This window comes from Quercus lobata, chromosome 9 (assembly GCF_001633185.2).
Source record: "Quercus lobata isolate SW786 chromosome 9, ValleyOak3.0 Primary Assembly, whole genome shotgun sequence".
Taxonomy (NCBI): domain Eukaryota; kingdom Viridiplantae; phylum Streptophyta; class Magnoliopsida; order Fagales; family Fagaceae; genus Quercus; species Quercus lobata.
The window spans coordinates 15,110,099-15,124,329 of record NC_044912.1 but is presented as its reverse complement, the minus strand read 5'-3'; the positions used below and the strand labels follow the sequence as shown (position 1 = coordinate 15,124,329).

The 14,231-nt window shown below is 34.8% G+C and overlaps 2 protein-coding genes across 2 annotated transcripts; both read left to right on the top strand.

Moving 5' to 3' along the window:
- Nucleotides 1-773: 773 nt before the first annotated feature.
- Nucleotides 774-4,883, top strand: LOC115961285 (berbamunine synthase-like). The gene is made up of 5 exons (XM_031080290.1): nt 774-995; nt 1,125-1,632; nt 3,939-4,016; nt 4,116-4,226; nt 4,798-4,883. Exons 1-5 carry the CDS (start codon nt 774-776, stop codon nt 4,881-4,883), a joined length of 1,005 nt encoding a protein of 334 aa, XP_030936150.1.
- Nucleotides 4,884-8,569: 3,686 nt separating this feature from the next.
- LOC115961284 (probable (S)-N-methylcoclaurine 3'-hydroxylase isozyme 2) lies at nt 8,570-9,976 on the top strand. The gene is made up of 3 exons (XM_031080289.1): nt 8,570-8,870; nt 8,943-9,004; nt 9,371-9,976. The coding sequence occupies exons 1-3, from the start codon at nt 8,570-8,572 to the stop codon at nt 9,974-9,976; spliced, it is 969 nt and encodes a 322-aa protein (XP_030936149.1).
- The last annotated feature ends 4,255 nt before the right edge of the window (nt 9,977-14,231 follow it).

The following is a 14,231-nucleotide window of genomic DNA, read 5'->3' as shown; positions in this document are numbered from 1 at the left end:
CCAAAGATCATAATCGAGAATCTTCATTTACAACAATAGTAACATGTGGATTATATTTAGAATAAATCAAACCGTAAAACATGATTCTCTCACTCTATAAATTAGGGTTACAACTTTAGTTTTTCTCACCAAAACTATGGATCTAAAGGTCTTCTTCAGTCTCCTCCTTCTAATTCCCTTCTTCTATCTTTACTTAAAACACATATTCTCTAAAGTCCACCACTCCCACCAGGTCCATTTGCATGGCCTATTGTAGGGAACTTTTTCCAAATGGGAAGGCAGCTCCATTACATACTAGCCAACTTAGCTAGAATCCATGGCCCCCTCATGTCTCTACGTTCTGGAAAACAAATTACTATCATTGCATCATCGCCAGATGCAGCAAGAGAAGTTCTTAAGACCCATGACCGAGATTTGTCGGGCCGGTACATCACAAACGCTCTTCCACTCGTAAACCCAAAACTCAACTTTGCATTTGGATTTTCCCTGAATGCAACGATTATTGGAGGGGCCTAAGGGTTATATGTAAAACAGATCTTTTTTCAGCCAAAGTATTGGAATCTCAAAACCACATAAGAGAGAAGAAGGTGAGTGAGTTGGTAGGTTTCTTGGGTTCTAAGGAGAGTGAAGTAGTGAATCTAGGAGAGACAGTCTTTGTTACTTTTACTAATATTTTGAGTAATGCAATATTTTCAGTAGACTTTTTTAACTCTGTGGGTAAGGGTATTGGTAAAGAGTTTAGGATGCTTATTGTTGAAATAGTAGAGTTAGGAATGATTCCAGATTTATCAGATTTTTATCCAATATTAACTGGAATGGATTTTCAAGGCATACAGAAGAAACGTGATGAAATAGTTAAAAATTTTATTACCATTTGGGATGATATTATCAAAGAAAGACGTAAACAAGAGAGTTCTATTTTTGGTCAGAGAGATTTCTTGGATGCTTTGATTAAAGAAGGGTTTACAAATGATCAGATCAGCCAATTGATTTTGGTATGCTCTCTCTCTCTCTACACCCTAATTAAGTTCGCTTTATATGTGAAATTTATAAAGTATGCCGTATGTATTTTCATAAATTTAAATTTGATAAGAAAAAAATAATCTTTTTCTCTCTATGTATAGGATCTACTTCTTGCTGGCACTGATTCCAGTAGTATGGTAACTGAATGGGCAATGGCAGAATTGATGAGAAACCAAGATGTCTTGCACAAACTACGTGACGAACTTAAACGTGAAATTGGAACAGAAATGGTGAAAGAATCCCATTTAGCCCATCTTCCTTACCTAGAAGCTTGTGTCAAAGAGACACTAAGATTATACCCTCCAGGACCATTACTCATTCCTCATCGTGCCTTACAAACATGTCAAGTAATGGGCTATACAATTCCTAAAGATTCCAAAATTCTGGTTAACATGTGGGCAATAGGTCGAGATCCTTCAATTTTTAATGATTCATTGAGGTTCAATCCTGAGAGGTTTCTTGACTCATCTTTGGATTTTAAGGGAACCAATTTTGCCTATACGCCTTTTGGAGCTGGAAGGAGAGTTTGTCCTGGACAACCTTTGGCTACTAAGCAGGTTCCACTTATTTTGGCATCATTAGTCCACTCATTTGACTGGTTTCTTCCAGGTAGTATAAAATCAACTGAACTAGACATGAATGATCATTTCGCCATAACACTGAAAAAGAAGCAACCCCTACAACTTATTCCTAAAGGAAGAAAATAGTTGTGTACCGTTTCTTGTGTATTATAAGTTTTTAAGATTATGTTTTGTGTGCCATTTCTTGTGTGCTATTGTATTATAGCTGTTACCATTAAACTAAACTATTGTGTATTATTTCTTGTGTAATACTAGTTGTTACGTATCGGTCTTGTAATAATTATTTTCCATGTTAAGAATTTAAATGCCCAACTCAACATTGTTTTTTGTTTTTTGTTTTTTTTTTTTTAATATGGTTTTGTTGCCCTTCTCTCTCTCTCTCTCTCTACTTTTTAGTCTTTACCTTAACTTGTGTTAGTGAGACTAGAAGACAGGCACAAGGGAAATCAATAGTTTGGTGATTTTGTCGTAATACTGGTGAAAATAGAAATCATTTGCATTTCTAAGTTCTGACGTAGTTTCAACTTTGTCCATAGATAAATAAACCTGCATCTTGGAATTATTATGTGGTAGATAAGTTCTAGTGGAAGAGGTATCTGAGGTCTATATATATACCCTCATTATCCATAGATAAATAATAATAAGAGAAATGATATGTCCACAATATTTTTACAACAAATCTTAAGTAGCAGGTTGTTATTGGTTGTTATTGTTGGGGCAACAAAGTAATCTTAATGTTAAGTTCAAATTTGAACCAATAACAATTAACCACCTATGATTTGTTGTAAAAATGTTGTGAATGTAACATCTCTCATAATAATAATAACTTAGCAAAATTATAATAATAATAAAATAAAAAATCAAATTAAGGAAATAAACGATTTGAATACAAACTAACCTACAAAGAAGATAGAGAGGGAAAAGAAATTCAAAACAAATAAATAGAAGTTTTTATCCTTTATGTACAGCTTTTTAAAACCTCAGTTTTTTCCATATTTTCTCACTTTTTCAATTTTTTTTAAGGTACAAATAAACTTTAGCATACTTTTAACAATCAATTTTTAATAAAAAGCTAGACAATTTGTTCCCAAACAGACCCCTAGAGTTTAAAATTTCAAAAATTCCCCATTCTGTATTGTAACTATTAAATTATTAAAATAAAAGAAATTAGATAAGCATGATTAGCTTGATTAAACAAACCTTTATGTACTTATAAAAATAAAATAAAAAAACAAACAAACCTTTATGTACACACCAACTACTCCACAATCTTATGATATAAATTAAAGAAACTTAAATTTTCTCCGGGCCCCATGATCATAAACTAATCATATTATCTTTATTTAACCAACGTCGACTTCAACATGTTAAAGAAATTGAATTGATAATCACGTGTGAGTTCCTTTATATTTCAATATGGAAATACCACAATAATGCATTGGGGTCCATACTTCATGGGTTGTTACTCAATCAACATTATGATCATTTTTTTAATTTTGTTGTTGTTTACACTTAAAACTAATCGACATTAGTCATTAGATACTAACTAATATAAATTAGTCTTTGAAACTTTTTTCAGGGCCCCAAGATCAGGTTCATGATCCACAAAAGTAAACATGACCGCTATTCATTTCTGACAATAATCAGTTCATATATGAAAGGGATCCTTCAAACATTTACTCTGGCCGATAGTCACTATGCAGTAAATAATTCAGTATCTTCATCTAAAACGAGTGGATGTGGAGCAACAACTAGCAAACTCAAATAGATTTTCTCACTTATAAATAAACCCTAATAAAAATGATTTTTCTCACCTATAAATTTGAGCGATAACAAGTTCATAATTACCATATACAGCTTTAGTTTCTCACCAAAACTGTGGATCAAAAGACAATAGTGAGGGAGACTGACTACCTTTTTTTCTTCAGTCTCCTTCTTCTAGTAACTCTCTCTTATCGATCTTTATTATTACAAGCACAAACTGTCTAAAAATCCACCACACCCACCAGGTCCATTTGCATGGCCTATTGTTGGAAACTTTTTCCAAATGGGAAGGGAGCTCCATTATTCCATACTAGCCAACTTAGCTAGAATCCATGGTCCACTCATGTCTCTACGGCTTGGCACCCAAATTAACATCGATCATTAATTGCATCATCACCAGCCGCAGCAAGCGAAATTCTTAAGACCCATGACCGAATATTGTCAGGCCGCTATGTTACACATGCCTCTCCAATCATAAACCCAAACCTCAACTTCTCAATTGGTGGTGCCCCTGAGTGCAACGATTATGGAGGTCCTTAAGGACTATCTGTAAAGCTGACCTTTTTTCAGCCAAAGTATTGGAATCTCAAAAACACATTAGAGAGAAGAAGGTGAGGGAGTTGGTGGGTTTTCTGGGTTCTAAGGAAGGTGAGCTGAGGTAGTGAATCTTGGAGGGACAGTCTATATTACTGTTACTAATATATTGAGTAATGCGATATTTTTCAATGGACTTTTTGGACTTTGAAGGTAAAGGAATGGGCAAAGAGTTTAGGAAATTTATAGGTGAAATGGCAGAGTTGATGATTACTCCTGATTTATCAAATTTGTATCCTATATTGGGTGCATTGGATTTTCAAGGTATACAAAAGAAACGTGGTAAACTAATTGGAAAATTTATTACCATTTGGGAGGATATTATCAGAAAAAGACGAAAACAAGAAAAGTGCTATTTTAGGTTATAGAGATGTTTTGGATACTTTGACTAAAGATGGGCACACAAATGTCCCCATGTATAGGAGCTACTTATGGCTGGTACTAACTCTACTAGCATTGTAATTGAATGGGCAATGGCAGAACGGATGAAAAATCAAAATGTCATGGATAAACTCCGTGATGAACTTGAACGTGGAATTGGTACAAACATTGTGAAAGAATCTCATTTAGCCCATCTACCTTACCTAGAAGCTTGTGTCAAAGAGACGCTTAGATTGCACCCTCTAGGACCACTACTCCTTCCTCACCATGCTTACAAACATTGCAGGTGATGGGCTATACAGTGCCTAAAAACTTTCAAGTTTTGGTTGACGTATGGCAATTGATCGAGATCCTATGATTTGGAATGATCCATTGAGCTTCAAACCTGAGCGGTTGCTTGACTCATGCTTGGATATTAAGGGAAATAATTTTGACTATATGACTTTTGGAGCAGGAAAGAAAATTTGCCCTGGACAACCTTTGGCTATTAAGCAAGTTCCATTTATTTTGGCATTATTGGTTCTAGAGCCGGCTCAATGAATTCGGGGGTTCTAGCCAAAATCTTTAAATGGAACCTTTTATTATATTTAATTATAAATTCATATATTTTTTTTTCAATTAAAATTTATTTTTCTTGCTTTTTGAGAGGCAAAATTATTAATTAAATTTTTGCATTCAAGTTCAGCTAACATTTACTTTTCAATTGGTAATATAGTTAATCCACTTAATCTTTCTTGTGACATAGTTGATCTTAAATAGGATTTTATTAATTTTAATTTTGAAAAACTTATTTATGCGGAAGCAACTGTAACAGGTATAATTAGTAATATTCTGAAAGCAATACATGCATTTAGAAAATATTCTAACCTTTTTATATAATTTAGTACATTAATTAGAGAGTTTTCATTTATTTGCAAAACTTCTTTTAAAAATTTTAGTTCTGAAAATAAATCTAAGCCATCAATATTGGAATAAGTTTCATGTGTGAGAAAATATTCAAGATTAAGACAATTTTTTTTTTCAAACTATACAATTTTTTTATGGGATATTATATAATATATTATTACTATTTGAGGGCCTCTTTATCAATAGGGGCCTTAGGCCACTGCCTAAGTGGCCTATAGCTTCAGCCGGCCCTGATTGATTCCCTCATTTGATTGGTTTCTTCTAGGCAATATGAATTCAATTGAGCTAGACATGAATGATCATTTATCCCTAACAATGTAGAAGAAGCAATCCCTACAACTTATTCCTAAAGGAAGAAAATAGTTGTATACCGTCTCTTGTGTTCTATTAGATGCTAAGATAAGTGTGTTTATGTACTTTTTTGTGTGTGCTATTATTGCTAGAATGGTGAATATTGGGAATGTAAGACCATCATTGTCCTTAAACTAAGTAGTTGTGTATCATGTCTTGTGTAAAATTGGTTGTTACTAATCGTTCTTGCAACAATAATTTCATAGTTATTTTTCAAGTAAGAATTTGCCCAACTCTACTATTGTATATTCTACTTTTGTCTTGAAAGTCATTGATCCACACAAAAGTCATGTAACTTAACTGATTGGCATTTTTTAGTGTTTCAAAAATAAATATTTAGGATTCAAATCCTGACACTCCCCAATTTTCCACACACAAAAATATGTCAATGATTCTTTTCTCCTTCACTTAAAATTGAGACATAGATAATTCCCCGGACTTCTGACAAGTCATGCAAACCTTAATTTCTTCTTACTGTGCACTAGACCCAGCCAGAATAATTTATTTGTATTAGTTAAGAGGATTACATATATAGATCGACAAAAGGAGTGAATAATTTCTTGATTAGAATCTCTTGAAAATTTTAAATTGTGAATCCCAATCCATCCTGTATCTATTTATATTTCAACAGAACTAATAATAAATAAAGCACCATGATGAAGGCACTGAAAAAAATATTCTTAGCTTTGTAGCTAAAGAAATACTGGGAGTGAAATGCAAGCCGCAAAGTTGAGCCATGTAGTGATCGTTGCTATTTAAAAAAAAAAAAAACACAGCAATCCTTTGTCCAGTTTTGAGTAGTCTTTTGACATAATAGTGCTGTTGATGCCATAGAGAGCCCTACAGAAATGGTGACACTTTGGGTTCAGTACTGTTTCTGCATTTCCTTCCCACTTCCACTTAAATAAATAAATAAAAGAAGAACTGAAGAAGGGAATGCAATAGGAGAAATAGTCTTGAAATCTGGACGATGAGTAATGCTGAAGAAATAACACCTTAAGAATACCCTAATAATTGAGAGTTTGATAGGCAAAATTTGCTAAATAGACTGATTTTAGAAAGTTTTTCTGTGAATGGTATGCGCGTCAAACTAATTAGTAAGTTGGACTGTTTTTGGAACTCGAGTTTAACAAACTCGAGTTCCAACCAAATTCCCTCTCCGACATGAACCCAAAAACAAAAAAAAAAAAACGTGGAACTCGAGTTCCTTGCAAAAAATCTTGAAACTCGAGTTTCATATACTCGAGTTCTACTTTTTTTAAAATGAAACAGTCTAACTTACTAATTAGTTTGATGCACATACCATTCACGGAAAAATTTTCTAAAATCAATCTATTTAGCAAATTTTACTGAGTTTAATATAACATACTCCATCCGTCCCACTTTGTTTGTCCTGTTTGAAAAGTCAAACTTTTTAAGGGAACATCATTTATTATCTTGTCTACCTTTTAAAAATGTATAAGTTTCCAAAATTACCCTTAAATAAATTTATCAAAAAATTGAATTATTAATAAAATAGGGGTATAATAGGAATATTAGTAAATTAATGACTTTTATTTTTAGAAACGGGACAATATTTTGGGACATCCTAAAATGAAATAGAGGACAAACAAAGTGAGACAGAGGGAGTATATGTTAAATTATTAATTTCCATAAAGGGGAGGTAGTTTGCTGTGCTTGATAAATAAAAATAAAGCACATGGTAAAGACGCTCAAAAAATATTCTTTAAATAATAATAATCTGTATTTTTGAACTCTGAAAAGAGCACTACCAGTGTCTTCAGAGTTTAGAGCAAGAAAATGTCTTCTTCTTCCTTTTATCTTTTCTTTTCTTTTTTTATTAAAAAAAAAAAAATTAGAAACGTATGTCGACTTATTAATTTGCCAAAGTTTGGTTCGTTCATATTGCATTGATGAAAATAGAAATCATTTGCATTGTGGAGTTCAGAGTTTAGACAATACGTAACCCGATTTATCTAACTTGTAATCCAATTGATTTTGCTTACTTGCAGCCTGTTTAAAACAACTCATATTTAACCCAAACATTATCTTACCCGAACCCAAACGCCCCCCAACTCATCCTAGCTTGAGCCGACCTGTTTATCAAGTCTAGCCGAGCACCTACTTAAACCAGAAGGCTAGTAGGTTTGGGATTAAAAATTAATATTATATCAATCACTTCTTCTAGGTATTACTTAAATAGAATACAAATGTGAAAAATATAAACGACAAAATCAATAACTTTTAGAGTTCAACGTGTACGTTAAAGCAAATGAACTGATAATCATGTATAAGACTATATTTCGACATGGAAGAAAACCCACAATATAATACTGCTATCAGTGCTATGGGGTCCATTGGTTGTTACTCAATCACCATTATGAATTTTTGTTTGTTTGTTTAATTTTAAATTAATCAACATTATGATTGAAGCCTGGCATGGCGAAAAAAACTAGTTAGATAATGAGGGTCACACACTCAGAAATCAGGATCCACAAAACCAAACAGATATTTTTTTTATTAAAAAAAAAATCCCAACTAAATCACTAATAATTATATAATATAAATTAGTCTTGGAAACTTTTCTTCAGGTCCAAAAGACATAAACGAATCTTTATTTACAACATATGTAATTAACATGTGGGTCTAGAATAAATCAAACCCTTAAACATGATTTTCTCCACTCTATAAATTTGGGTTATAACACAAGTTCACAAGTATAATACAGCTTTAGTGCAGGTCTCAACAAAACTATGGATCTAAAGGCGATAGTGAGTGAGACTGACCTGATCTTCTTCAGTCTCCCCCTTCTAATACCACTCTTCTATCTTTACTTCAAGCACATATTATCTAAAAACCCTCCACTCCCACCAGGTCCATTTGCGTGGCCTATTGTAGGGAACTTTTTCCAAATGTGAAGGCAGCTCCATTCCATACTAGCCAACTTAGCTAAAGTCCATGGTCCTCTCATGTCTCTAAGGCTTGGCACCCAAATTAACATCATTGCATCATCGCCAGAAGCAGCAAGAGAAGTTCTTAAGACCCATGACAGAGAATTGTCAGGCAGGTTCATAGCAAACGCTATTCCACTGATAAACCCAAAACTCAACAACTTCTCACTTGCAGCCGCCCCTGAGTGCAACGATTATTGGAGGTCCCTAAGGGCTATTTGTAAAGCTGACGTTTTTTCAGCCAAAATATTGGAATCACAAAATCATATAAGAGAGAAGAAGGTGAGGGAGTTGGTAGATTTCTTGGGTTCTAAGGAAGGTGAGTTAGTGAATATTGGAGAGGCGATCTATGTTGCTTATACTAATATCTTGACTAATGCAATATTTTCAGTGGACTTCATGGACTTTGAGGGTAAAGGAATTGGTCAAGAGCTAAGGGAACTGATAGTTGAGGTAGTCAAGTTGGGAATGATCCCAGATTTATCGTCTTTCTATCCTATAATAAAAGCATTGGATATTCAAGGTATACAAAAGAAATGTGACAAAATAGTTCAAAATTTTATTTCTATTTGAGAGGATATTATCATAGAAAGACGAAAACAAGAGAGTACAATTTTAAGTCAAAGAGATTTCTTAGATGCCATGATTAAAGACGGCTTTACAAATGATCAAATCAGTCAACTAATTTTGGTACTCTCTCTCTCTCTTTCTACACACACACAGAATACCAAGTTTGCTTTGTATATGATTTAGAAAGTACCACATATATATTTCCATAGCTTTTATGTGATAAAAATTATTGTTTCTCTCCATGTGTAGGACTTACTTATTGCTGGCACTGATTCTAGTAGCATGGTAACTGAATGGGCAATGGCAGAATTGATGAGAAACCAAGATGTCATGCATAAAATTCGTGAAGAAATTGAAAGTGAAATTGGCACAAATATTGTGAAAGAATCCCATTTAAGTCACCTTCCTTACCTAGAAGCTTGTGTCAAAGAGACATTGAGATTATACCCTCCAGGACCACTACTCATTCTTCATCGTGCCATACAAACATGCCAAGTAATGGGCTATACAATTCCTAAAGACTCCTTTATTTCAGTTAACATTTGGGCAATAGGTCGAGATCCTATGGTTTTCAATGATCCATTGAGCTTCAAACCCGAGCGGTTTCTTGATTCATCTTTGGATTTTAAGGGAACTAATTTTGACTATACGCCTTTTGGAGCAGGAAGGAGAGGTTGCCCTGGACAACCTTTGGCTACTAGGCAAGTCCCACTTATTTTGGCATCATTGGTCCACTCATTCGACTGGTTTCTTCCAGGCAGTATGAAATCAACTGAGCTAGACATGAATGATCATTTTGCCATAACATTGAAGAAGAAGCAGCCTCTGCAGCTTATTCCTAAAAGAAGAAAATAGTTGTGTACCATTTCTTGTGTAATATTAGTTATTAAGATGGTTTTTGTGTACCATTTCTTGTGTGCTATTGTATTTTTGCTATTACCTTTTAATTAAGAAGTTGTGCATCATTTCTTGTGTTGTATTAATTGTTACATATTGGAGTGTGACAGCACCAGACCAACAATTATTTTTTCTTACAATGGGATAGTCAATTATTGTTATGAGGCTAGCTAAGGGTTTGTTTGGAATGGATGATGGAAAGAAGATATTAATTTTCTATCCTACGTTTGTTAGGATTGATAACAAAGTCAAGAGTGAGATGATGAAAAGTTACAGTATCTTTCTTTTATTCAAGAAGGAAAATAGGTGAAATTAAATGGTGATTTGTAGAAATTTACATTAATCATTTTGGATTATTGAATTGCTGAATAGTTGTTTTGGATTGTGAATGCTTTGATACATCTCTTTTTAATTACTCTATTTTGGAAACTATCTTTTAGGTAAATCAAGTATTACATGACTTCTTCCATTTCATTTCACTAATTTTCAATTTCCAATATGTAGACATACATATGCGTCCTATATGAAAGGGAACTTGTTTGAACAAGTTCAGAACTGGGACATAACACAGCATTAATGAATTCTCAAACAAGCTCCCTTCTTATTAAAGCCCTTCCCATTTTCAAACATTGGGTTTCTCCTCGGCCATGTTAATGACTCAGATATTACAATTTGTCAGGCTAGAACATGGTTGGGCTGGGTTTGTAATTAGCTACCAAATCATTACATTGGGCCGGGATATGTGTGTTAATTAATAACCTGGTGGAAAACCCATAAAAAAAATAAAAACCAATCAAATGCAGGCCCGTTTTTCCTTTCAAGTTAGCCCACATTTCAAGTTAATAAGATCCACTTGGTTACTCTCTAAAAATAAAATAACAATTAGTCTAATACTAACTCAAGACCGCAATTATCCAAAAGCAAAACACAAGACTCTAACCAGAATGGTCACCATCAACGAAGGGAGTTCTTTTCTATTTAAATTAATAACATATCTGTCCGATGCACGAATTAATACAAAATCATGATGTAACTAAAAAAGATATTTTATATAATATAATTGATTTTTTCTTTTTAAAAATTGTTAATAAAATGTTTTATAGTCCAAGAGTTTTGTAATTCAACTGGTTAACATTTCCTAATATTTGAAAAAAAAAAAAAAAAGACATTCAAAATTTAAATCCTCCACCTTATGATGTAATTGTCGCAAAAAAAAAAAAAAAAAAAAAAAAAGTTTCACACAATCATATTCAGGCATTATTATAAATTCTTTGAGTTTATCTGATTGACAAAACATGAAAACAACAACAAACTTACGTATTAACTTAAAAAGTCAAGGTGTTAATATAGACAATTTTTTTCCCAGTTGAAAATTATGTACCAACGTATGATTTCTTTAAAAAGTAACATTTCCTAGCAATATCTCTCAATCTGATCTGTTCATTTGAAAATTGTGTCTGCTAAATCTTAAAATAATAATAATAATAATAATAATCTCTTAAACAAAAAGCCACTTTAGCATGTTTTAGATGTAAAATGAACTAAATCTAGTTTAATGACTAACATGATCCATAACCATATATGATACTGCCCTTTCTGTATTAATTCATTCTTATGGTAAAGCAATCATTATAGAACAGATACTATATAAACAAATATTGTAAACTTTGGTTTCTCTGTGCTTGGAAGTGGGTTTCATATCTAACTTCCTTACACAGTAGAATTAGTGTGTCCCTTCAACGAAGGTGAGTTAGGTTCCTGGAATAACACTGTTATTTCTAGGTTTGTGGGGTATTCTTTCTGGGGATTTTGGGAAACACTCTTAGTAGTTGTGAGCATGGATGACTTGACTCAATCATGGAATAGGCTCACTCTTTCAGATAAAGAGGGACCGGGTTGCTGCTTACTTGACGGAGACAGTTGTGAGACCTTCTCCATTGCTGCAAAGTTTCTCACTAAGCGAGCAATTAGTATGGAGGTAATTGCGAAGACTTTTACTCCGCTGTGGAGAACCAGAGATGGTTTTAAGATGCAGAGTTTCGGAGATCACAAGATTCTTTTCACTTTTGAGAAAAAGGAAGATGTTGATAGGATTTTGGAAGGAGAACCATGGAGTTTTGATAAGCACTTGGTGATAATGAGTCGATATGAGAATGAGGTCCCAATGCATGATATAAAGTTTGAGAAGACAAAACTATGGGTTCAGATTCACGGGCTCCCAATTAAATATATGACAATTGAAGCAGCGAAAAAAATTGGTAGTGTGTTGGGAGAGGTTTTTGCCCTGACGGAACCAAAGTTTTTTGATGGTGGTCACTTCATTCGTATTCAAGCTCTTATTGATCTGTCCATGCCTCTGTGCCGAGGAAGGTTGATATCTATTGGAGGAGGAGGAAAGCAGGTGTGGGTCGCCTTTAAGTACGAGAGGTTGCCAAACCTATGCTACTGGTGCGGGCGACTTACACACGATGACAGAGATTGTGACTTATGGATTGATAGCGAGGGCACACTTACACCTGAGCAATGTGAGTTTGGACCACATTTGAGAGCTCCACCGTTTGTCACTGCAAGGAAAAGCTCAATTGTAGTTCCTGGGTTCTATGTCGCAAAGAAGAAAGGGAGCTCAGGTGTATCGGAGGGCGGAGTTTCAGGCTGGAATCCTGTTTCTGGCAGAGGAACATCACCGGAGCTGTCAAATAATGTAACGGTTTGCAATGAAAGGGTTATTAATGTAGCCCATTATTCCTCATTAAGTCCAAATGAAGATGAGGAAATCAATATGGCAGATACGGTTGAGAAAGGGTTTCCTACCGGGAAAAGCACTGAGAAAATTAGTCAAACCGAACCAAATATGGAAGCTAATAATGACAGAAATCATTTGGCACATTTATTTGGAGCGGCTAATATCATGGGATCAGACCTAAGAGGAATTAAGTCTCACGCCGTTTCTGAAATTGAGCCAAAAGAGTTTGAATTTCATTCAAACACATTTAATGCCTCAATTACCTCTCAGTCCGTTGGCCACACTAAATTCCAGGATTTCAATGCTAAATTAAAGGAGATTGACACAGCTATAGCTCAGTTTGATAACGGGAATGTATCTGAATTAAAGTCTAATAAGGAAACTGCACGTGCCACTAATTCTGTCCCAGTGCAACCAAAATCTAGTGAAGCACGTGACACAAGCAGGGCTGCTCTCTCCACCACCACGCATCGTGTTCTACCAACCTGGACAAGGAAAAAACGGGCAGCAACAGGCAGCCAAGGCGTGGTTAATGAGCACCTCCCCAGTAGAAAACGTGAACTCTCAGAGAAGGAGTTATCCTCAGATTTCCCTAGCAAACGTCATCAGAGTATTCACAATGCCAAGGATGATTATCTTGAAGTGGTGGAGGCTGTTGAACAGCCCCGCCAAGCACAATGAATTGCCTCAGTTGGAACTGCCGTGGTTTGGGGCAATCACGGGCAGTTCTTGAACTCACCGATTTGGTGAAAAAATACGCTCCATCCATTCTCTTTCTGATGGAAACAAGATCTAAAGACCACTATCTTAAAAATCTCTGTTCAAAGCTTCACTTGGAGAATGTTTTTATTGAGTCTCGGATTAATACAGGAGGAGGATTGGCACTTTACTGGAAAGAGGGGATTGATCTTAAAGTTCTGGACTCAACACCAACTTACATTGATGCAGTAGTTAACCCAGGAATGGATGACGCCTGGCGGTTCACGGGTTTCTATGGGAATCCAATAACAGCCAACCGGGAACATTCTTGGGCACTACTTAAACACCTTTGCCTAAAAATGGATTTACCATGGATATGTGTAGGGGATTTCAACGAGATCACCAAAGCAGAAGAAAAGAAGGGGGGTGCTCACAGACCAGAAACTCAGATGAAAGCATTTAGAGATGCCTTGGATTTTTGTGGATTCCGTGATTTGGGGTTCGTTGGTTTACCATTCACTTGGTGCAATAACCAATTTGATGGAGAAGTAACATGGATTCGTTTGGATAGAGGGGTGGCAACACCATCATGGTCACATTTGTTCCCCACAGTTCGTGTTCATCACATTCCAGGTACATTATCTGACCATTGTCCCTTATGGTTATGCTCTGATGATGAAAATGTTAGATTTTACAAGAAATCCAGGCCTTTTCGTTTTGAGGCGGTGTGGCTAAAAGATGAAAGATGTGAAGGTATTATCAAAAAAGCGT